The sequence below is a fragment of the Balaenoptera acutorostrata genome, chromosome 1 (assembly GCF_949987535.1).
Source record: "Balaenoptera acutorostrata chromosome 1, mBalAcu1.1, whole genome shotgun sequence".
Lineage (NCBI taxonomy): Eukaryota > Metazoa > Chordata > Mammalia > Artiodactyla > Balaenopteridae > Balaenoptera > Balaenoptera acutorostrata.
In genome coordinates this window covers 144,182,501-144,207,437 of record NC_080064.1, presented here as the reverse complement: position 1 = coordinate 144,207,437, position 24,937 = coordinate 144,182,501, and the positions used below count along the sequence as shown (strand labels likewise).

General features: G+C 37.2%; 2 protein-coding genes across 3 annotated transcripts in view; one reads left to right on the top strand and one right to left on the bottom strand.

The window, feature by feature from the left end:
- The window catches only part of RGL1 (ral guanine nucleotide dissociation stimulator like 1), a 297,244-nt gene that overhangs the window by 264,202 nt on the left and 8,105 nt on the right, over positions 1–24,937 (bottom strand). The window lies entirely within an intron of this gene.
- Positions 21,989–23,092, top strand: APOBEC4 (apolipoprotein B mRNA editing enzyme catalytic polypeptide like 4). The gene has a single exon (XM_007198719.2). The coding sequence runs from the start codon at positions 21,989–21,991 to the stop codon at positions 23,090–23,092; it is 1,104 nt and encodes a 367-aa protein (XP_007198781.2).

Below are 24,937 nucleotides of genomic sequence, written 5' to 3'. Positions count from 1 at the left end.
GGCAACTTACAGAAAGAGAGAAAATATTTGCAAACCACATATCTGATAAGGGGTTAATATCCAAAAAATATAAAGATCTCACACATCTAAGTGGCAAAAAAAAGCAAATAATCCAATTAAAAATAGGTAAAGGACCTGAACAGACATTTTTCCAAATGGCCAAAAGGCACATGAAAAGGTGTTCAGCATCACTAATCATTAGGGAAATGCAAATTAAAACCATGATGAGATACCATCTCACACCTGTTAAGATAGCTATTATCAAAAAGACAAACGTTAACCAACATTGGTGAGAATGTGGAGAAAAGTGAATCATTATACACTATTGGTGGAAATGTTAACTGTTACAACCATTATAAAAACCTCATAGTGGTTCCTCAAAAAACAGAACTACCATATGATCCAACAATCCCACTTCTAGGTATATAGCCAAAGGAAATGAAATTGGTAACTGGAAGATATATCTGCACTCCCATGTTCATTGCAGTACTATTCACAACAGCCAAAATATGGAAACAGCTTAAATGTCCATCAACAGATGAATGGATAAAGAAAATGTGGTATATCTATACAGTGGAATATTATTCAGCCATAAAAAAGGAAATACTGCCATTTGCAACAACATGGATGAACCTGGAAGGCATTATACTCAGTGAAATAAGCTGGACAGCACAGAAAGACAAATACTGTATGGTATTACAAGTGGAACCTGAACAAAACAAAACAAACCTGACTTCATAGAAAGAGTAAAATGGTGGTTACCAAGAGTTAGGAGGAGAAGTAAATGGGAAGATGTAGGTCAAAGGGCCAAACTTTCAGTTATAAGTTTTAAGAATCTAATGTACAGCAAGGTGACTATAGTTAATACTATGCTATTATATACTTATATACTTGAAAGTTGCTGAGAGTAGATCTTAAGCATTCTCACCACAAGAAAAAAAAAAAGAGTTAACTACATGAAGCGATGGATGTGTTAATTAGCTTGATCTTGGGTAATCGTTCTACAATGTATACATATATAAAATCATCACCTTTTACACTTTAAATACATACAATTATATTTGTCCGTTATTCCTCAATGAAATTAGAAAACAGAACAAAACAATCAAAAAGAATCAAATTGGTATACTGATATTCCCTATTAAAAATGTCTTTCTACTGTTAAAAAGAATTATCCTACCTATGTAATTCAGGAACCCAGAGCTGAGAAGTTAATATTAGAGTGATCAAGGGTGGGAAACACACTCGCAGTGCCTGTAAAAATGAAAGGCAAACTCTCTCTGGAGCAGTGGTTCTCAACCTTGATGGTGGAGCTTTAAAAACTTTGATGCTTCAGTCTCACATTCAGAGTATCTGAGTTAACTGGTCTGGGGTTCAACGTGCCATCCTAATTTTAAAGGCTCACTAGGTGATTCCAATGTGCAGCAAAGACTAAGAACCACTGCTCTGGAGAGATATGCCTTAAGTGCAGGCCACACAGGATCTCCACCAAGCATGACTGAGAAAACAAAATTTTACAACACCCAAAGGAGCAATCCACCATAAGCAAGAATAGGCAGAAATAACAAAAAACAGAGTTAAACCCACAAGAACTTTAGAGATGACTGAATTATTTGTTAGACTATATAATAAGAACATTTAAAATAAAGATGAAAAACCCAAAAATATAAAAATGGAGAAAAATACAAGCACAAAATAAAATTAGAAATGATACACTCATTGACTTTAAATACTCAATAAGTGAGTTAAACAGCAGATTAACAGACCTGTAGAAAAAAGTGGAGACCTAGATGACTGATCTGGAGAAAATACCTGGAATGTGACACTGAAAGATGAATAACTGAAATTACAACAGACAAATAGAGTCATGCAGGATAAATGAGAAGTTTCAACATATACCTAATCCATGTTCCAAAAGAAGAGAAAATGGAGGAGAGGAATATTTAAAAAGATAATGAATGACATAAAATAGTTCAGAAAAAAATACAGAGAGAGAGAGAGACAGGGAGAGAGAACAAAGGAGATGTCAAGAAGCACAAATGACAAAGCAAATGATGTAAATGTTAACAGTAAGTGAATCTGGATAAAAGGTCTAGGAGTGTTCCTTGTTACTATGTTTACTTTTGCAACTTTCTTCTAAGTTTGAAACTATTTACAAATAAAATGTTTATTTAAAAAAAATTTTTTTTGGCCACACTGCTTGCAGGATCTTAGTTCCCTGACCAGGGATTGAACCCGGGCCCTCAGCAGTGAAAGCACAGAGTCCTAACCACTGGACCTCCAGGGAATTCCCTATTAAAATTTTAAAAGAGATAATGGCTATTTTCCAGAATTAATGAGAAATAAGGATTACCAAATTTGAGTTTCAAGCAGGATAAATAAAACTAAATCCACACCTTAAGCACATCACACTGGAAACTATAAAATATGAAAGGCAAAGAAAGTGTCTTAAAAGTTATCAGAGAAAACATAAATTATCTATAAAGAGCAAAAGAAAATCACAATGAGACTATGTCTCACACATGTTATAATAGAATGGCTATTATTGAAAAGACAAGGAATAACAAATGTTGGAGAGGATATGAAGAAAAGGGAACCCTACACTGTTGGTGGGACTGTAAATTGGTACAGTCACTATGGAAAACAGTAGGGAGATCCCTCAAAGAACTAAGACTAGAACTATTATATGACCCAGCTATTCCACTTCTGGGTACTTACCTGAACAGCACAAAAACACTCATTCAAAAAGATATATGCACCCCTATGTTCACTGCAGCATTATATGCGATAGCTAGGATATGGAAACAACCTAAATGTCTATCAGTGGATAAATGGATAAAGAAGATGCAGCATATATACACATTAGAATACTATTCAGCCATAAAAAAGAATGAAACCCTGCCATTTGTGACAACATAGATGGTCCTTGAAGGTGTTAAGCTAAGTGAAATAAGTCAGATATGATTTCATTTATATGTGAAGCCTAGAAAACCAAAACAAATGAGTAAACAAAATAAAACAAAAACAAACTCGTAGATACAGAGATCAGATTAGTGATCACCAGAGGGGAAGGGTGCTGAGGATGCGTGAAATGGGTGAAGGGGGTCAACTGTATGTTGATGGATGGTAACTAGACTTGTGGTAGTGACCACTTTGTAGTGTACACAGATGTTGAATTACAATGCTATACACCTGAATCTTACACAATAATCAAAACAATATTATAGGGCTTAAAAAAATATATCTATAGTGAAACAACAATTAGTCTCAATAGACTTCTTAACAGCAACCACTTGGAGGATTTTCAGAGCTCACCTTATCTTCTACTGAGTCTATGATCATAATATTTTCTCTCAGCTGCCACATACTCTGTCCTAATTGAGGGAGAAGACTGAACTGAGCTCAGCTCAGCACTATCAATGACTTCAATTGGAAGAGATTGGGACGAGAGGAGCTGAAAGCAGTGATAAGCTAAATATCAATAAGTATGGTGCCCTTGGAGATTTATTGAGCATTAGCTATCCAAATGAAGGAACAGAAGTACTACAGAATCTCATCCACTATTCTTTCCCTTCCTGTCAAATGACAAGCTTAAAAGAAACTCGTCTTTCTAAATTGATATGTTAAATACTTCCTTTCACTGACAATATCAAATGTTGGCAAGGATATGGAATAACTGGAATGCTCATATGTTGCTAGTGGGAATATAAAATAATAAATCACTTTGGAACACAGTTTGGCAGTTCTTAGAAAGTTGAGATGCATTTATCATACAACCTAGCAATTCCAATCTTAAGTATTTGCCCAAAAGAAAGAAACACATGTCCGCACAAACACTTGGACATGAATGTTCAGAGCAGCTTTTTGTATAATCACCCAAAACTAGAAACAATACAAATGTTCATCAACAGATGAATAGATGAATTATAGTATATCTATACAATGGAATATTACTCAGTATTAAAAAGGAACAAACTACTGCTATACATAATTACACAATGACTCTCAAAAACATTATGCTAAGCTATAAGCGAAAGACCCAGAGTTCATACTTCATGAGTCCATTTATGTGAAACTTTGGAAAACACAAATCTCATCTACAGTAACAGCAAATAGATGAAACTTCCCCAGAGCCATGGGGGACAGTGATTAATAGGGAAGGCAGCGACACAGGGGAAATTTGGGACTGATAGAAATGTTCTCTATTTTTATTGTAATGATGGTAACACGAGTACATACATTTGTCAAAACTCATAAAACTGTACACTTGAGATGGGTGCATTTTATTATATGTAAATGATACCTCAATAAAGTTCATTTTTAAAATTTCTTTCCTCTTGCCACAAACATTTTCAGCTGTTTTCCCACACACACTTATCATTTTATCATGATATACTTTTCCTACATTTTCTTCTCTTTGCTGTCTTTATCATTGTCTCACTTTTGAAATATAATTTTTCCCATTCATCTTAAGGCTAGGTCATTAATTTGAAATTATTTTCTTTTTGCTCAATGGAGAGATCCTGGTGTAAAGAAAAGAGTTGTAGAGTGCTCAAATCCCAGCTTTACCGATTACTGGCTATGTTATCTTGAGCATTAGTTAAACACTCTGAACCTCAGTTTCTTTATCTGTAAAATGGAAATTGTAATAACACCACCTCTTAAGGATGTAAGGCATGTAAAATTTTTGGCAGAGTAGGCATTCAGTAAATGTTCATCTCAGTTCAACAAACGATATTTTCATTTAAATTCTTTATCGTTTATATTATAAGCTAGACAGGAATTAACCTAAATAAAATTCAGTGAACTTAGTTAAGTACAATCACTACCCAATAGTGACTTAAGTGGGACTGAAGAAGTACATGAAAGCAATATCACTCAAAGCTGAATATGTGAACCAGTGCCCAGCCATAAACTGCTATCAGTGTGAACAAGATAAGTATAGAAATTGAAAGTATTTAGAAAACTTTAGAGAAATTTGATATGACCCTGTATGATCTATATCAGTAAATGTGATTCAGAGTTTAAATCTTGTGTAGGAGAAGGTTCTAGAGTAATTGCTCAGATTAAGGAGTTTGAGTCAAAATGTAAAGCGACACAATTCTTCCTTCATCAAGAAAATCTTACTATGAAAAAAAGTCAGCCAAACTAAATAATGTGCTTAGTGACATAGTAAAAATTATGAATTACATAAAAGCTACTGCATTCCATTTGAGAGTATTCTCTTTATGTGATAATATAGAAGCTGATCACAAACAACTGTAATTGTATACTAGGTACAGTGGTTATCTAGGAAAAAAGTTCTGTAGAGAATGTTTGGACGTTGAATAAATTCAGAGTTACTGATAAGAAACCAGTTTGGGCTCAACTTTTTAAAGATATGTATTAGACAGCCAGACTCGCCTATTTTTCTGAAATCTTGGTTATGTTAATAATCTTAATATTTCCAAACAAGGAAGAAATGCAACATGTTTTCCAGTAGCAGATGACTGAAAAGTCAAAATAAACATTAGAAGCATGGAAGAACAGTTTTCACAGATTGTCATGTCATGTTTCATAATTTAACAACAATTATCCATGCAGCAGGTAATGATTTTGATATTGCACATCTGCACAAAATGATTACCAAACACCTGACAGGATTGATAGAATGTTTAAAATTTTTATACTCCATCAAAAGAAGATCCATGCATAGGAAATTCATGGAACCATAAACTCATTCATTGAAATATAATTTAAATTTAATATAACTTTACAGGATAAATTGTTGGAACTGGCCACTGATGAAGCATTGACAGTGAATTTTGAAAATACTACATCACTGGCTTTGTTTTTAAAAAACATTAAAAATGAATATCTTCAGCTGGTGAAATTGCTTTAAAATCTCTTTGTCTATTCCTATCAGCATACCTCTTGAAACTGGCTTTCTCTATTACGATGCTATTAAAACAAACATAGAAACAGTCTGGATATACATTATATGCTGCAAATAGTGTTATCATCAATTGAACCTGGACTGGATAAAGTAACGAGCAAGAAGCAATTTGATCACAATAAAAATTTTTAAATGGATATACATCATGTCCGTAAAATGTACATATATAGGACATTGAATATAGAGCTTTACTATATCCTTCATAAATATTTTGTTTAATATAATTGTAGAATATAGAAATAGTAATCTCTGTATTAATCATCTATACATATACTTTCAATAAACAATGTAAATAGTTTTGGTAACTCTTTTCTCTTTTTATTCTGTGTTATGTTTGTTCTGTTTATATTTACATAAAGACAGACATATAGGTCACTGGGACAGAATAGAAAGTCCAGAAACAAACCACCCACATACAGTCAAATGATCCTTGACAAGGGCGCCAAGATTACACAATGGGGAAGAGATAGTCTTTTCAACAAACGGTGTTAGGAAAACTGGATATCCACATGCAAAAGAATGAAACTGGACCCTATCTTAAACCATACATACACACACACACAAAACCCTCAAAATAGATTAAAGACTTCAACTTAATTTCTGAAACTATAAAATTTCTAGAAGGAAACATAGAGGGAAAGCTTCATGACATTGGTCTTGGCAATGATTTCTTGGATATGACATCAAAAGCTCAGGCAAAAATAGCAAAAATAGACAAGTTCTGTTTATATTTATTAAAATGTAATTTAAAATTTTTTATATGTTCATCTGATTATATCTGTTGGACTACTTACTTTAAAAATAAGCTTATGATTTCAATGTCTTTTTGATCATTTCTAATACAATCATTTTCATCGAAATTTTACAAAATTATTAGTGTATGGTGATTTGCTTACTTAAGTTGGTCCTTCCTCACAGATAGTTTGAAACCTTTTTTAGAGCATCTATACAGAATCTGGGAGTAAAGATAGTGCCTCATGCTGCATTTTTCCTCAGTTTAAGTTTTAGGAGTGACCTTTGATTCTGAACATCTGTTGGTGTTTCCCTAGGATAATGGGGAACACCAACATGGAGGAATTCTGAGGAAAAAAGTGTGGTTTTACAAGGACCTACTGTATAGCACAGGGAACTCTGCTCAATATTATATAACAACCTAAATGGGGAAAGAATTTGAAAAAGAATAGATACTTGTATATGTATAATTGAATCACTTTGCTGTACACCTGAAACTAACACAACATTGTTAATCAACCATACTCCAATATAAAATAAAAAGCTAAAAAAAAAAAAAAGGGATAAAATAAACTGTTGGGAGACACACACACACACACACACACACACACACACACAGTGTGGTTTTAGCAAACTAAGGGTGGTCCAACAGAAAGTTTCCTGCTCTTAAGACTGTGCTGCCACCCTGTGGCCATTCTTCTTGTGACCCCAAGCTAGAAGATGCATCCTCTGCTATTTTATCTCCCTTTCCTCTCAACCCTAACACTTATCTCATCTTTCCCACCTAATTCTGTAGTGAACTTCATGAAACCTACTGAACTCTCTGCTCTTCTTTATTTCATGCTTGCTTTTTTTCTTCAGTTTCTTTTTTGAAGTAGTTTGTTACTGCTACATGAATGTGGGCATCATTATTCAGTGTCAACCAAACTGCAATGAAAGCAATGAATTATATAATTAATTGGGCACAGTACATTCAAATAAAAGTGAAATACTTTAGCAATAACATAGAAATTATTTTACTTTTTTCCACCTAAATAGAAAGTCACCTTATATGAAGCAACTAGCAACACACAAGCCATCTTGGATATATCCCAAATTGGGATGCCAGAACAAAGATTAGAAACAAATTTTAGTTTACAACTAAACTAAGTAAAGGTCTTTTAGAAACATATATCAGTGTAGAAGAATTTGGCCTTTATAAGCTTCTTCATTATAATTTCATATTACTTTTATATAGATAATATATATCATAACTCATCTGACTAAAGATGAAACATGGCAAGTTAACAAAGGAAGACAGAAGAAAGAAGTCTGTTTGGGAATCTAGATGTTTCTTCAACCCTTCTCCCTTCCTGTAAATGTCAACTCAGCAATAATAATTGTGAGCAGGAATCCCATGATCAAGGTCCTTTGTTTCTCTGTGATTAAATTCAGCTTTAAAAGTCATTCTGTGCAACCTAAAGGAAGCTTTGCAAAGTCAGTCTCCTTTAGAGTTTTCAAAACTAACAGATGTAAAAAAAACAAAAAAACAGTAGCTTAAAAAATGGTGGCTCATGCAAAAGAATGAAATTGGATTAAAGACTTACATGTAAAAGCTTAAACTGTAAAACTACTAGAAGAAAAAATAGGGGGAAACTTCTTGACATTGATCTTGGTGATGATTTTTTTAATATGACACCAAAAGTGCAGGCATCAAAAGTAAAAATAGACAAGTGGGACTGCATCAAACTAAAAAGCTGCTGCACAACAAAATAAACTTAGGGTAAAATGGCATCCCACAGAATGGCAAGCAATATTTGCAAACAACATATTTGATAGGGGGTTAATGTCCAAAATGTATAAGGAACTCATACAACTCAACAGCAAAAACAAAAACAAAACAATCTGACTTAAAAAAGGGCAAAGGACCTGAACACACATTTCTCAAAAGACATACAAATGACCAACAGGTATATGAAAAGGTGCTCAAACATTATTAATCGGGCCGCGGGGGAGGGGCACGGTGTCAGCGCGTCGCCGGCTGGGCCGTGCTGGTGGCCAGGAGGGAGAGACTAGGAGGAGGAGGAGGAGGAGATATCTCTTCATTAGCCAGATCAGACATATGTAAAGAGAGACATCAGTAAATCTGGATCATCAGAAAGGTGTGAGCTTATGACTGACTTTGGATAAATGTCTGGAAGAGCGTCAGTCGGTCCCAAAGTAAAAAAGGATCAACTGTACTTTGCAGAGGGCTGAAATTTCACCATCACCTGTCGCTCCTTTGTCACGTACAAGTGCTCCCAGGAGAGAATCTGTGAAGATTTGAAAGGGCCAATGAGTATTCTCATCACTGAGGCATTCTATGGAGGGTCCCATAAACAGCTGGTGGATCTGCTTCAAGAAGAGTTAGAATACTGTGTCCTTTATACCCTTCCTGCAAAGAAATGGCACTGGAGAGCACGGACGTCGGCTTTGTACTTCTCTCAGAATATTCCCGCCAGTGAGCATTACAGCAAAAAATAAATAAAGGAGGATTAACCAAGATGGCGGAGTAGAAGGACGTGCTCTCACTCCCTCTTGTGAGAGCACCAGAATCACAACTGGCTGCTGGACAATCACTGACAGGAAGACACTGGACTTCACCAAGGAGGATACCCCACGTCCAAGGACAGAGGAGAAGCCACAGTCAGACAGTAGGAGGGGCGCAATCACAGTAAAATCAAATCCCATAACTGCTGGGTGGGTGACTCACAGACTGGCGAGCACTTATACCACAGAAGTCCACCCACTGGAGTGAACGTTCTGAGCCTCACGTCAGGCTTCCCAACCTGGGGGTCCAGCAACGGGAGGAGAAATTCATAGAGAATCAGACTTTGAAGCCTAGGGGGAATTGATTGCAGGACTTTGACAGGACTGGGGGAAACAGAGACCCCACTCTTGGAGGGCACACACAAAGTAGTGTGCGCATCGGGACCCAGGGGAAGGAGCAGTGACCCTGGGGGAGACTGAACCAGACCTACCTGCTGGTGTTGGGGGGTCGCCTGCAGAGGCGGGGTCTGGCTCTTTTTCACTGTGGGGACAAGGACACTGGCAGCAGAGGTTCTGGGAAGTACTCCTTGGCATGAGCCCTCCCAGAGTAGGCCATTAGCCCCACCAAAGAGCCCGGGTAGGCTCCAGTGTTGGGTTGCCTCAGGCAAAACAACCAACAGGGAGGGAACCCAGCCCCACCCATCAAGAGTCAAGTGGATTAAAGTTTTACAGAGCTCTGACCGCCACAGCAACAGTCAGCTCTACCCACCTCCAGAGCCTCCCATCAAGCCTCATAGATAGCCTCAACCACCAGAGGGCAGACAGCAGAAGCAAGAAAAACAACAGTCCTGCAGCCTTTGGAACAGAAACCACATTTACAGAAAGATAGACAAGATGAAAAGGCAGAGGGCTATATACCAGATGAAGGAACAAGAAAAAACCCCAGAAAAACAACTAAATGAAGTGGAGATAGGCAACCTTCCAGAAAAAGAATTCAGAATAATGATAATGAAGATGATCCAGGACCTTGGAAAAAGAATGGAGGCAAAGATCGAGAAGATGCAAGAAATGTTTAACAAAGATCTAGAAGAATTAAAGAACAAACAAACAGAGATAAACAATACAATAACTGAAATGAAAAATACACTAGAAGGAATCAATAGCAGAATAACTGAGGCAGAAGAACAGATAAGTGACCTGGAAGACACAATGGTGGAATTCACTGCTGCGGAAGAGAACAGAGAAAAAAGAACGAAAAGAAATGAAGACAGCCTAAGAGACCTCTGGGACAACATTAAACGCAACAACATTCGCATTATAGGGGTCCCAGAAGGAGAAGAGAGAGAGGAAGGACCAGAGAAAATATTCGAAGAGACTATAGTCGAAAACTTCCCTAACATGGGAAAGGAAATAGCCACCCAAGTCCAGGAAGCACAGAGAGTCCCATACAGGATAAACCCAAGGAGAAGCACGCCGAGACACATAGTAATCAAATTGGCAAAAATTAAAGACAAAGAAAAATTATTGAAAGCAGCAAGGGAAAAATGACAAATAACATACAAGGGAACTCCCATAAGGTTAACAGCTGATTTCTCAGCAGAAACTCTACAAGCCAGAAGGGAGTGGCATGATATACTTAAAGTGATGAAAGGGAAGAACCTACAACCAAGATTACTCTACCCGGCAAGGATCTCATTCAGATTTGATGGAGAAATCAAAAGCTTTACAGACAAGCAAAAGCTAAGAGAATTCAGCACCACCAAACCAGCTCTACAACAAATGTTAAAGGAACTTCTCTAAGTGGGAAACACAAGAGAAGAAAAGGACCTACAAAAACAAAACAATTAAGAAAATGGTCATAGGAACATACATATCGATAATTACCTTAAACGTGAATGGATTAAATGCTCCAGCCAAAAGACACAGGCTTGCTGAATGGATACAAAAACAAGACCCATATATATGCTGTCTACAAGAGACCCACTTTAGACCTAGGGACACATACACACTGAAAGTGAGGGGATGGAAAAAGATATTCCATGCAAATGGAAATCAAAAGAAAGCTGGAGTAGCTATACTCATATCAGACAAAATAGACTTTAAAATAAAGGATGTTACAAGAGACAAGGAAGGACACTACATAATGATCAAGGGATCAATCCAAGAAGAAGATATAACAATTATAAATATATATGCACCCAACATAGGAGCACCTCAATACATAAGGCAACTGCTAACAGCTATAAAAGAGGAAATTGACAGTAACACATTAATAGTGGGGGACTTTAACACCTCACTTACACCAATGGACAGATCATCCAAAATGAAAATAAATAAGGGAACAGAAGCTTTAAATGACACAATAGACCAGATAGATTTAATTGATATTTATAGGACATTCCATCCAAAAACAGCAGATTACACGTTCTTCTCAAGTGCGCACGGAACATTCTCCAGGATAGATCACATCTTGGGTCACAAATCAAGCCTCAGTAAATTTAAGAATATTGAAATCATATCAAGCATCTTTTCTGACCACAACGCTATGAGATTAGAAATGAATTACAGGGAAAAAAACGTAAAAAACACAAACACATGGAGGCTAAACAATACATTACTAAATAACCAAGAGATCACTGAAGAAATCAAAGAGGAAATCAAAAAATACCTAGAGACAAATGACAATGAAAACACGACGACCCAAAACCTATGGGATGCAGCAAAAGCAGTTCTAAGAGGGAAGTTTATAGCTATACAAGCCTACCTCAAGAAACAAGAAAAATCTCAAGTAAACAATCTAACCTTACACCTAAAGAAACTAGAGAAAGAAGAACAAACAAAACCCAAAGTTAGCAGAAGGAAAGAAATCATAAAGATCAGAGCAGAAATAAATGAAATAGAAACAAAGAAAACAATAGCAAAGATCAATAAAACTAAAAGCTGGTTCTTTGAGAAGATAAACAAAATTGATAAGCCGTTAGCCAGACTCATCAAGAAAAAGAGGGAGCAGACTCAAATCAATAAAATTAGAAATGAAAAACGAGAAGTTACAACAGACACCGCAGAAATACAAAGCATCCTAAGAGACTACTACAAGCAACTTTATGCCAATAAAATGGACAACCTAGAAGAAATGGACAAATTCTTAGAAAGGTATAAGCTTCCAAGACTGAACCAGGAAGAAGCAGAAAATATGAACAGACCAATCACAAGCACTGAAATTGAAACTGTGATTAAAAATCTTCCAACAAACAAAAGTCCAGGACCAGATGGCTTCACAGGTGAATTCTATCAAACATTTAGAGAAGAGCTAACACCCATCCTTCTCAAACTCTTCCAAAAAATTGCAGAGGAAGGAACACTCCCAAACTCATTCTATGAGGCCACCATCATCCTGATACCAAAACCAGACAAAGATACTACAAAAAAAGAAAATTACAGACCAATATCACTGATGAATATAGATGCAAAAATCCTCAACAAAATACTAGCAAACAGAATCCAACAACACATTAAAAGGATCATACACCATGATCAAGTGGGATTTATCCCAGGGATGCAAGGATTCTTCAATATATGCAAATCAATCAATGTGATATTAACACATATTAACAAATTGAAGAATAAAAACCATATGATCATCTCAATAGATGCAGAAAAAGCTTTTGACAAAATTCAACACCCATTTCTGATAAAAACTCTCCAGAAAGTGGGCATAGAGGGAACCTACCTCAACATAATAAAGGCCATATATGACAAACCCACAGCAAACATCATTCTCAATGGTGAAAAACTGAAAGCATTTCCTCTAAGATCAGGAACGAGACAAGGATGTCCACTCTCACTATTATTCAACATAGTTCTGGAAGTCCTAGCCACGGCAATCAGAGAATAAAAAGAAATAAAAGGAATACAAATCAGAAAAGAAGAAGTAAAACTGTCACTGTTTGCAGATGACATGACACTATACATAGAGAATCCTAAAACTGCCACCAGAAAACTGCTAGAGCTAATTAATGAATATGGTAAAGTTGCAGGATACAAAATTAATGCACAGAAATCTCTTGCATTTCTATACACTAATGATGAAAAATCTGAAAGAGAAATTATGGAAACACTCCCATTTACCATTGCAACAAAAAGAATAAAATACCTAGGAATAAACCTACCTAGGGAGACAAAAGACCTGTATGCAGAAAACTATAAGACACTGATGAAAGAAATTAAAGATGATACCAACAGATGGAGAGATATACCATGTTCTTGGTTGGAAGAATCAACATTGTGAAAATGACTATACTACCCAAAGCAATCTACAGATTCAATGCAATCCCTATCAAATTACCAAAGACATTTTTTACGGAGCTAGAACAAATCATCTTAAAATTTGTATGGAGACACAAAAGACCCCGAATAGCCAAAGCAGTCTTGAGGGAAAAAAACGGAGCTGGAGGAATCAGACTCCCTGACCTCAGACTATACTACAAAGCTCCAGTAATCAAGACAATATGGTACTGGCACAAAAACAGAAACATAGATCAATGGAACAAGATAGAAAGCCCAGAGATAAACCCATGCATCTATGGTCAACTAATCTATGACAAAGGAGGCAAAGATATACAATGGAGAAAAGACAGTCTCTTCAATAAGTGGTGCTGGGAAAACTGGACAGCTACATGTAAAAGAATGAAATTAGAATACTCCCTAACACCATACACAAAAATAAACTCAAAATGGATTAGAGACCTAAATGTAAGACCGGACACTATAAAACTCTTAGAGGAAAACATAGGAAGAACACTCTTTGACATAAATCACAGCAAGATCTTTTTTGATCCACCTCCTAGAGTAATGGAAATAAAAACAAAAATAAACAAATGGGACCTAATGAAACTTAAAAGCTTTTGCACAGCAAAGGAAACCATAAACAAGACGAAAAGACAACCCTCAGAATGGGAGAAAATATTTGCAAATGAATCAACAGACAAAGGATTAATCCCCAAAATATATAAACAGCTCATGCAGCTCAATATTAAAGAAACAAACACCCCAATCCAAAAATGAGCAGAAGACCTAAATAGACATTTCTCCAAAGAAGACATACGGATGGCCAAGAAGCACATGAAAAGATGCTCAGCATCACTAATTATTAGAGAAATGCAAATCAAAACTACAATGAGGTATCACCTTACACCAGTTAGAATGGGCATCATCAGAAAATCTACAAACAACAAATGCTGGAGAGGGTGTGGAGAAAAGGGAACTCTCTTGCACTGTTGGTGGGAATGTAAATTGATACAGCCACTATGGAGAACAATATGGAGGTTCCTTAAAAAGCTAAAACTAGAATTACCATATGACCCAGCAATCCCACTACTGGGCATATACCCAGAGAAAACCGTAATTCAAAAAGACACATGCACCCGAATGTTCATTGCAGCACTATTTACAATAGCCAGGTCATGGAAGCAACCTAAATGCCCATCAACAGACGAATGGATAAAGAAGTTGTGGTACATATATACAATGGAATATTACTCAGCCATAAAAAGGAACAAAATTGAGTCATTTGCTGAGACGTGGATGGATTTAGAGACTGTCATACAGAGTGAAGTAAGTCAGAAAGAGAAAAACAAATATCGTATATTAACGCATGTATGTGGAACCTAGATAAATGGTACAGATGAGCCGGTTTGCAGGGCAGAAGTTGAGACACAGATGTAGAGAACAGACATATGGACACCAAGGGGGGAAAACTGCGGTGGGCTGGGGATGGTGGTGTGCTGAATTGGGCGATTGGGATTGACATGTATACACTGATGTATATAAAATTGATGACTAATAAGAACCTGCAGTATAAACAAACAAACAAACAAAACAACAAATACTAAACTTTCATTGGGTTATTTGTATGGAAATATGTTAATATAAATGTTTCAGACATTACATGAAATTTCTAAAAATCTTATATGTTCTGGTATAATGTTATAAGTCATAATCCTAGTTATTACTTTAAAATGTATCTCAGAAATAACTAATTTTCTTGTCAACTGCATTATTATGAAGTTTCATCAAATCTTTAACCGTGGTCATTTTTAAGTCTTTTGTCATTTACAGACAGTTCTGGGTGTACTCTGATGCTTTTGTAAATATGTTCTTACAAAAGGGTTTCATCTTCAGGAAATTCATGGAAAAGACTCTGACAAGTACAGGTTTCTGGTAACTGACTGTACTGCTGAACTGAATGAATAAGCATTTTCAGAACTCTAATGAAAAACTGATGAACTCATAAAAGTGCTAACAAAAGATCAAGATAAAAAAAAATTAATTACATGGGACTGAGTGAACTGATGAGGGTGAGTATAATTTTTGTGACTTTCTGTTTGAATTTTAAAAAAAGAAAAAATCCCACAAGGACTCAGAGGCAAAGAATATACAAATCAAGTGTCACTGCAAAGTAAAGGAGCTGTTACAGTGGAGGATTACTGGACTGAACGTCAATATTATGACATAGTATGAGTGTGTTTCATGTTTGGTAATTGCAATCATTGTTGCTTTTGTTGTGGTCATCCATGTACAATGCTTGGTGTCAGTCTATTTATCTCTTGTAAAAATAAAATACAGTGTGTGTGTGTGTGTGTGTGTGAAAAAATAAATAAATAAATAAATAAATAAATAAATAAAAATAAAGTGAGAGGGAGAGTTGAACCAACCTTGGCAAAAATATTGATAGCTGTTGAAGTTGTGTTGGACACATGAGGCTTATTATGCTGTCTATTTTTGTATGTGCTTGAAAATTTGCATAATAAAAAATTAACAATAAAAAAAACATTATTAATCATCATGGAAATGCAAATCAAAACCACAATGAGATGTCACCTCACACCTGTTAGGATGGCTATTATCAAAATGACAAAAGATAACAAGTGTTGGTGAAGATGGGGAAAAGAGAATCATTGCACATTGCTGGCGGGAATGTAATTTGGTACAGCCATTATGGAAAACGGTATAGTGGTTCCTCAAAAAATTAAAAATAGAACTGCCATATCATCCAGCAATCCCACTTCTGGGTATTTATCCAAAAGAATTGGAATCAGGATCTCAAAGAGATTTCTGCACTCCCTTACTCATTGCAGAATTATTCACAACAGTGATGATACGGAAACAACCTAAATGTCTGTTGACAGATGAATGGTTAAAGAACGTGGTATATACATACAATGGAATATTGTTCAGCTTTTAAAAAGGAAATCCTGCCATTTGCAACAACATGGATGAAACTGGAGGGCATTCTGTTAAGTGAAATGAACCAAATACAGAAAGACAAATACTGCATGATCTCTTACACATATGAGGTGATTAAAATGTTAATTAGCTTTATTGTTACGATCATTTCACAACATACAAATACATCAAAAGATCAAGTTATACACGGTAAATATATACAATTTTATTTGTCAGTTACGCCTCAATAGAGCTATTTTAAAAACTGGCTGGCTACTTGGGATTGCCTATCTCTAAAATTACTTTAAAATGCAATTGGTAAATATACTAGTGGATAGAGGCTCATTTTTAAGGTAATATTTTTAAGTGGAATATCATTTATTAAGGTCAAATAAAAGGTGAAATTTGAAGATCAACTTTTGGTTTTATATTTACCAGTTCACTGAGTTAGCAGGCGAAAATGGAGGCAAGAAGTAGGGACAGAAAGGCATGACCAGTGGCCAGTGGTGGGGAAGGAATGGGATGCAGTAGAGTGAGCAAGCACCAAAGAAGGAAAATGTCAGTGAAAATTAGCTAGCTGAGGAGGTAATGAATACACTTGAGACCCATAAAAGGCACAAAGATCAACTTAAAATATTGACGCTAGAAGGAGCCTCCGAGAGGAGAAGGGAAAGGGCTGTTGCTATTGTGGAGACTGGAAGTTGGACCATGAGAAACAAAATTGAGTGGTGATGCTGCAGCAAGAAGACTTCTAGCTGCTTCCATCATCCTTGATGGATTGTTTTTAGAGTAGTACATATGCTTAAGAACTTTGGGTGGTAACTAATGGAAATACATAATAGTGATCACCACGCACTCCTTCAAGTGGGCTGAGGAAGAGGGGAGCGGGAATAATGAGGGTGACCACAATGAATCATGATTATCAACACGTCGAGTGCCCTAGGAGACGGTGTGGAGTTGAAGGGGGCAGGGGGAAAGCATGCAGAAGGATGAGTGGCTCTTCCATCAGCCACAGAGGAAGGGCCACAGCTGATACAGGGGCAAAGCTTGTCTTAAACTGGAGGGAACCACACACAGAATAGCAAGAGTCTCCCAGGGAATGTGTAAGACGAGGGAAACTGCTAGCACGTAGTAACCCAGGTTTGGACAAAATAAAGAGCTCCCCCCCACCCCGCCCCGCCCTGGCTTCAGGGACTGTGGGGCTATTAGTAGAAAGTGCCTCCCTTTGGGGAAGTCTAGTCTCTGCTCCTTTTGCAGGGGCCTCCCTCTCACAGAAGGGTGAGCCTCCCAAGGAGGGGCCCTGGCACCTCCACAGGTAACAGGACCAACAAATCTTGTCCACACCCCAAGCTTGGCACCTACTCTAGATCAGAACAAAGGTGCTGAGCTCAGAACTTGATTCTCGCAGCCAGAGGGAGAAAAACCCCAACACGTTCACTTAAACAGTAAGATATTACACTTTTATCCAGAATGGAATATGCATTCATGTATATTTTCATCTTTGGAACAGGTGGTTTGAAATGCAAATAAAGTAATAAGCGTCAGAGCCGTATCCGAGCAGTAGCTACTTCGCAAACGTTACCATGGCACCAAGTCAACAGCGGTTTTTAGAGGCCGCCGCACCTCAGCAAGGTCTTTCTAACTCAGGACGGCCAAGGTCAAAGGAACTGACAGACACAAACTGCGAAAGAGTCCTGAACCGATACAGGAGGTGAATTTTACAACACAACTGCCCGCTAAAGCTACTTGAAACAGGGTATGGGACTTAAAGGGGGAAAAAAAGGGAATGGACCAACTCCTAGAACACCTGGAATGTGATCCAAGCCTGGAGACAAAATGATGGTAATTATAACTGCTAACATTTGTTTTTAGCTGCTAACAGATTGCGCACAGATTGGGAAGGGCAAACTCCATTTTCCAATTACTCCAGTGCAAACTGTGCTTTACCAGTACTCACTAATCCTAGTTGAGTGAAAAGAAAGCAGATTGTCCTCATGTATGGCTCATTTGTATTAAACTAAGGAAGGCTGTCCTCTCACAGCCGTAGCCCAGGGGGCCACTCACAGGGAGTAGATGCCAGGAGCTGGGTTCTGCAGCTCTCTACTTCCTACTGCCAGTGGATCTGCTTGACTGAGGGCAACATGCATTTCCCAAGCACAGACAAAGCAGAAGGGAAAGCATTAGGCGGTAGGGACACAGGAAGGTGGGGAAACAAGTCTTAGCCAACCAGGCCTGTGAACCAATCAAGGTGCCTGAGGTAGTCCCTGGGCTAAACAGGACATGTCTCAGCCTGATTAGGAGAGAACGAAAGGTCAGATTCCAAAAGTTAACAAGACAAGACAGTCTGTCGTAAATGGCAAATTGATGATATAAACTACAAATCCTGTAAGTGTTCAAAGGAGGCAGGAATTCTTTCCTGCTTCCCCTTCAGATGAGGGTGATTAAAATCTTCTGAAAAAGTGAAGACTTGCCAATAGGGAACCGCCGTTGGTTGACCCTAAAAAGCCATCAGCAAGAAGGCAACTCCAGAACTCCCATCATTACATATAAAAGTCACTAGTCCTCAAGATCTCCTTTAAGACAGTAATGATGCATCATTCATGGCTAAAATAGCCATAGGAGAGGGAGGCAAAGGAAGGCGTGCTTAGAAAAGCAATCAGGACTTTCCATACTGTCTTTATCTTGAAAACACAAAGACTTCTCCTTCCCAGAAGGATAATTCTGGGACTATTACATATAGTTATCTCTGCACACCCCACTCCAAAAAAAAAAAAGGAAAGGCAGAAAAGGGCCTCTTGGTACCGCTTCCATAACATTTTAACCAAATCAACCTGTAAATTTCCTATGGGTGAGTTGACATTGTAATTTAAGTTGTAACCACCCAATGGCAGACCACATTCAGGGCACAATATTCAAAAGGGAGTGAGACTTTGGGCTTGGTTTCAGCAAGTTTTGATATTCAGAGAGATCCAGTTTCATGAGTAAGGCTGAGAGAGGAACAGATCCAAGGAGAAAACAACACTCAGGATCAAGCAGGAGATGCTGTCGGGTTCTAGGTGATCAGCCCGCTGCCAAGGGTTAAGAAGGAAAAGAGTCCAGGATCCCATGGAAAATCTATGCAAGGTGTAAGAAGCCTCAGGGCAGGAAAATATAGCACTAAGGAGCCAACTGAGGTAAACACCCAATTCTATGGACTAAGTTGACATGTCAGAGATTAGATGAAATCTGGAATTTGATGGGTATGCAGTGCCCAGAGTTACTGAAGAGATATCAGCCATTAGGATAATGGTGACATGGGTAAAGTCATATTCCATCAACAGCTGGACTGAAGCTCCTAAAATATTTTCTGCCCAGGACAGGGTTAGCAGAGGAACTCTGCAGATTTCAGCCTGGAGATCAGGCTCTATCAAATACAAATACTGAGGTGATCTGGGTTGAGGAAGACAGAAGTTGATCAAAGAGCTTCCATATGAGAGGCTGTAATAAATACTTTTGAAGTGATAAATTAGATTTCGAAAAGTGAGAAATTAATTTTGTTGCAATGGTCAGTTTATCCCTTTAAATTTTTCTGCTTTATTCATTTTGCTGCCTGGACAAAGAGTTTAATGTACAAACCATACATACTAGAAGAAAATAACGGGGAATACTTAAACTCCTCTTTGATGGGAAGTCTTTTCTAAATACAGTAGTAAAAAATAAATCATAATGGTAATTAGACCACATAAAATGTAAAATTTGGCTCAATTAAAAATACCATCAGCATAATTAAAAGGCTCTATAAACGAGGTAAAATATTTGCAACAAATATGACAGCTAATGTTCTTGATACATAAGGAGTTATTGCAAATCAATCAGAAAAACCTCAAACAAAAAAGAAAATGGTAAGGGATCATATATCTTTCACAGAATAATAAATACTACAGATGAATAAGCATGTAAAAAGGTATACTTTGTACCTTTTCACCAGGAATTCAAAAGGTACAAAGTATAACCATAAAGAGATACTGATGCTCACTTCTCAAATTGACAAAGGGCATAATAAACAACACTGGGAGACAGTGACAAAATTGGTCCATCATCCTAGGAAACAATCTGACAAAGTTTGATCTAATAATACAACTTTTAGTTCTCTACATTAAAGAACTGGAGACATGAATGATTTATTTACAGAAATGTTCATCAAAGTATTATTTATAATAATGATAAGAGGAAAGAACCTGTTATAGTTTTGTGATAAAATAGCCATGAACATTGTGTTTTTTGAAGAAAAACCTCATGACATAATACGAAGTGAAAAAACAAAGTATAAAACATGGTTTAATTATGTTGTGCATTGCAAAAACACAGCAAAAAGACTGGGGGAATAGACCTGTTAACAGTGATGGGAATGTAAACTGATACAAAGTGGTATGAGGGGTTTTTTTTATGTATCAGCATTTTAAAAAATATTCTACAAAAGAAACACATAATACTTGTAAAATAAAAAGTTACTTTAAAATGTTTCTAAAACTATATTATAATGCCCTTGGCTGCTGCTTAGGAACAATGATACTGAAGGGATGTTTTTGTAAAGGAAAAACCATTACTTAAAATCTCAACTTTGGGGGCTTAACGTCCAAGAAATTATTTATTTGGAATATCCTGAAGAATCATCTTTGCTTCCCAGAATAGTAAAGTTTCCAAAATGCTCTAATAAGACCCACCCACTGGAAATAAAACTCTCAAATGTCAATGAATGAGGGTCCACAACCCAAAGAATACTCAAGTGGCACTTCTCCAAGAAGTCTTTACCATTGAGCAAAATAGACCCTAAGATTCTATTCCCCAAAAGAAAACCACCTCCAACTTATTGCCAATGATTTGAAGAAATAGCTGATTTTAAATGAAAGCACACTCAAAACCTCTGCACAATATATTAGATACTTTCATACTCAGAAAAGAATCAAAGGAAGAATATTATGAACAAAATGCAAAACCCTTGCTTATTTCTTTGTACTGTCATAAACCGGAATCCTGATAACCTGGGGGATTTATACTGTTACTACTGAGAGCTAGTATGTATCGAGTCCTCAATATGTGTCAGGCACATAATAAAGCATTTTATATTTATTCCGTCATTCAATCCTCGACATAATCTTGTGAGATAGGTTCTATTCTTATCCTCATTTTACAGAGAAGGAAGCTGTGGCTTCTAGACGTTCTATAACTTGCCAAAAGTAACGAAGCTGGTAAGCAGCAGAGCCTAGATTTGAAACAAGACAGTCTGTTTCTAGAACTTGCACTGTTAACCCATTTGCTCTATTGCCTCAGAATCTATGGAATAGGTAAAAGTGTATTGTGCCTTTCTTTTTTGTCTCCTACCCAGGATCTGTCTAATCCTCAGGATTAGAATCCTGAACTTTCTAATCTATGGCTATAAATCACTATCTTTTAGAATCAAAGATGCTACCTTAGTTGCTAGGCTAATTCCTTTAAAGAAAAGTATGGCTCAATAGATTAATGCATTGTCTTTCATTTTCCCTGCATCGGTTTTACATGTAATTTCTCTTCCTTGTTTAGGGTTGCGGCTAGAAGACAATAAAACTAGCAATGGAGCCCTTATATGAGGAATACCTAGCCAATCGTGGAACAATAGTAAAACCTTATTACTGGCTGAGATGCTCTCTCGATTGCTCTAATTGTCCTTACCATATTCGGACAGGTGAAGAAGCAAGAGTTCCCTACACAGAATTTTATCAGATTTTTGGATTCCCTTATGGACCAACATATCCTCAAACAAAACACCTCACATTCTATGAACTAAAAACTTCTTCTGGAAGCCTGGTGCAAAAGGGTCATGCTAGCAGTTGCACTGGGAATGATACCCATCCGGAATCAATGTTATTTGAGATGAATGGTTACTTTGACTCCGCCATACACAACAACGAGGGCATCAGGCATATCATTCTGTATTCCAGCAACTCCCCTTGCAATGAAGCTAACCACTGCTGCATCAGCAAAATGTACAATTTCCTGGCAATGTATCCAGACGTCACTCTTAGTATTTACTTTTCTCAGCTCTATCATACTGAGGCTGAATTTCCTGCCTCCGCGTGGAACCGCGAAGCTCTCCGGAGCCTGGCCAGTTTATGGCCGCAGGTCACTTTGAGCCCAATAAGTGGTGGGATTTGGCATTCTCTCCTCAACAACTTTGTGAGTGGTATGTCGGGAGTGACTGTTTTCCAGCCCATTTTAACCGGGAGAGCACTGGCAGACAGGCACAATGCATATGAAATCAATGCCATAACAGGGGTGAAACCCTATTTCACCAATATTCTTCCCCAGGCAAAAGAGAATCAGAACATAAAAGCTCGGGCAGCTTTAGAGGGCTACCACTTAAACAATGTCTTTCCCAGACAGTCTTTTCAAGTGACAAGTGGACAACTGCAACCCAATCTGACCCTAGACCCCAGGGTTCCTGTCATTTTCGTACTGGTGCCTTTCAGAAACCTACCACCAATCCATGTAGGACAAAAGCCACATAAACCCAGGAATATCGTAAAGCACTTAAATATGCCTCAAATATCATTCCAGGAAACCAATGATCTCAGAAGGCCTCCCATTGGAATGCCAGTGGAGAGAGTAGAAATCACCGAACAGTTTGCTAGTAGCAAAGAGGCAGATGAAAAGAAGAAGAAGAAAGGGAAAAATTAAAATTGGCATTCCTACAACAAGAGACCAAACTACTACCAGAGGACTTGATTAGATAGGCAACAGAAATCTGGGAACTTTCTCTCTTAGGTCTGATCCAAGATGGAGATAAACTGATACACTAAAAGCAAAACGTGAATTATTTATTATCTCAACTATTATAAAGCAACACTGTTTTTAACATAATCCACAATGTTTCCGTAAGCAACTTTATCTCTCTCCTGTATTTTAAAAGTGACAGTATCAAAATGGAGCCATTAGTAACTTGCTAATATTCTGATGTGGATAAGAAAATGTCATTACTCTACACTACCCACATCATCTTTCGACTAAAGAAGCCCATGGACTAAATAGCTTCCTAAATTGGTTTCAGTATAAAAATTTACTGCAAAATTGGAAAACAGCCTGAGTTACTGACATTAAGTGCTGCCTGCAAAGGCAAATCAGTGATTTTCCATTAATTGTTAACTGTGGACAGATTTTAGGCAGCTCATTTTTTTTTTTTCTAAAATGGTTCAAAATAGTTTGTGTGGAGAAAAGCTCTTTTGCTAATTGATTAGATATAGCTGCCAAAATTGATTTTTGAAACCAGCCACCTGCTCAGTTTGATCTTTCCCTCTTGAGCAGATAATAGAGGCAGGAGAATACATGAAAGTCTCCAAAACGCCTTCCATCACACACCACATAAAATCCAAGCCACTCTTACTGGCCTTTAAGTTTCCTCCTCTACCTTCCTGTTGCTCTGTCTTATCAGCAAGAGTGTAGGTTCCTGTAGATCAAGCACTGTCTCTCTCTCCTCTTTGTTTTTCCCTTAGGGTCTGGCACAGTAGCCAGGCAAAACGTGGGTAGCAAGACTGTGAATCTACATTTCAATAACTTTACCAATCGCCACGCCCCAACATTCCTTTTCCGTTCCAGCCAAGCGCCTGCTTAATCATACTGCAATGAACATCTTTTTTTGATAGAATCCATTCCCCTCTTTTCTGATATAGCTTCCCAATGCATAATTTGTTTTACTTCCCTTTTTTTCTGACCCCTTTCTTTTTTACCAGTGCACATCTATACCGTCTCTTAAAATCTTGTTCAAAACACACTTCTAAGAAGTGCTCCTTGACTAACCCTTTGAGCGTGTACATTAAAGCCCCTTGTTTACGTTTAACTGTTTGCTGCACTTCCCTCTTAGAAATATGTAAAAATGCATCACAAGAAAAATGTGCATTCATCTGTAACTTGCTACTAAATATTTTCTTAATATGTGTAAAAATGAATGCTAAGCTAATAAGATAGTTTTGCCATTAGAAGAAAAAACCTAAAGCACATAATACTCCATGCTGAAGGAGCGGGAGGAGGAGGAGGGAGAGGAGGAAGTGGGGGCAGGGGGAGAAAAGAAAAATGTTTAGAATAGAACTTTCTATTGTGATTAAAATAAACACAAATAAAATTTTAAAAGGAATTTCTATTGTTAACCTGAAATTTTTTATAGATTAGAATATAATTATATTGTGGGTATACAGTAATTATTATTTAAAGAGGTACTGTTGAAGTTTATTATTGGATTATGAAACCATGTGTGTACAATTTGGGATGTAGAGTTTTTTTTTAAAAAAGACCCTAAGATGACAAAATCAGGATCTCTGATCATGGTAAAAGTAGACAGATCCAGGTGGGTGACTCAGCTAATAGCGTCAGTAAGTCGGAGGGGCCGGGGGAGACAGCTCTGAAACATCTTGCCTTGTGGGCTCCTCAAAAAAAAAAAAAAAAAAAAGGACATCCAATTAGTTAATATGAGACGTCTCTCCAAAGTGGTCAAAAAGACCACAGTATCAATCAGGATACAAAGGATCCAGT

Excerpts from the sequence above, each read along its gene's own strand:
- APOBEC4 (XM_007198719.2), top strand. The coding sequence starts at position 21,989 with ATGGAGCCCTTATATGAGGAATACCTAGCCAATCGTGGAACAATAGTA.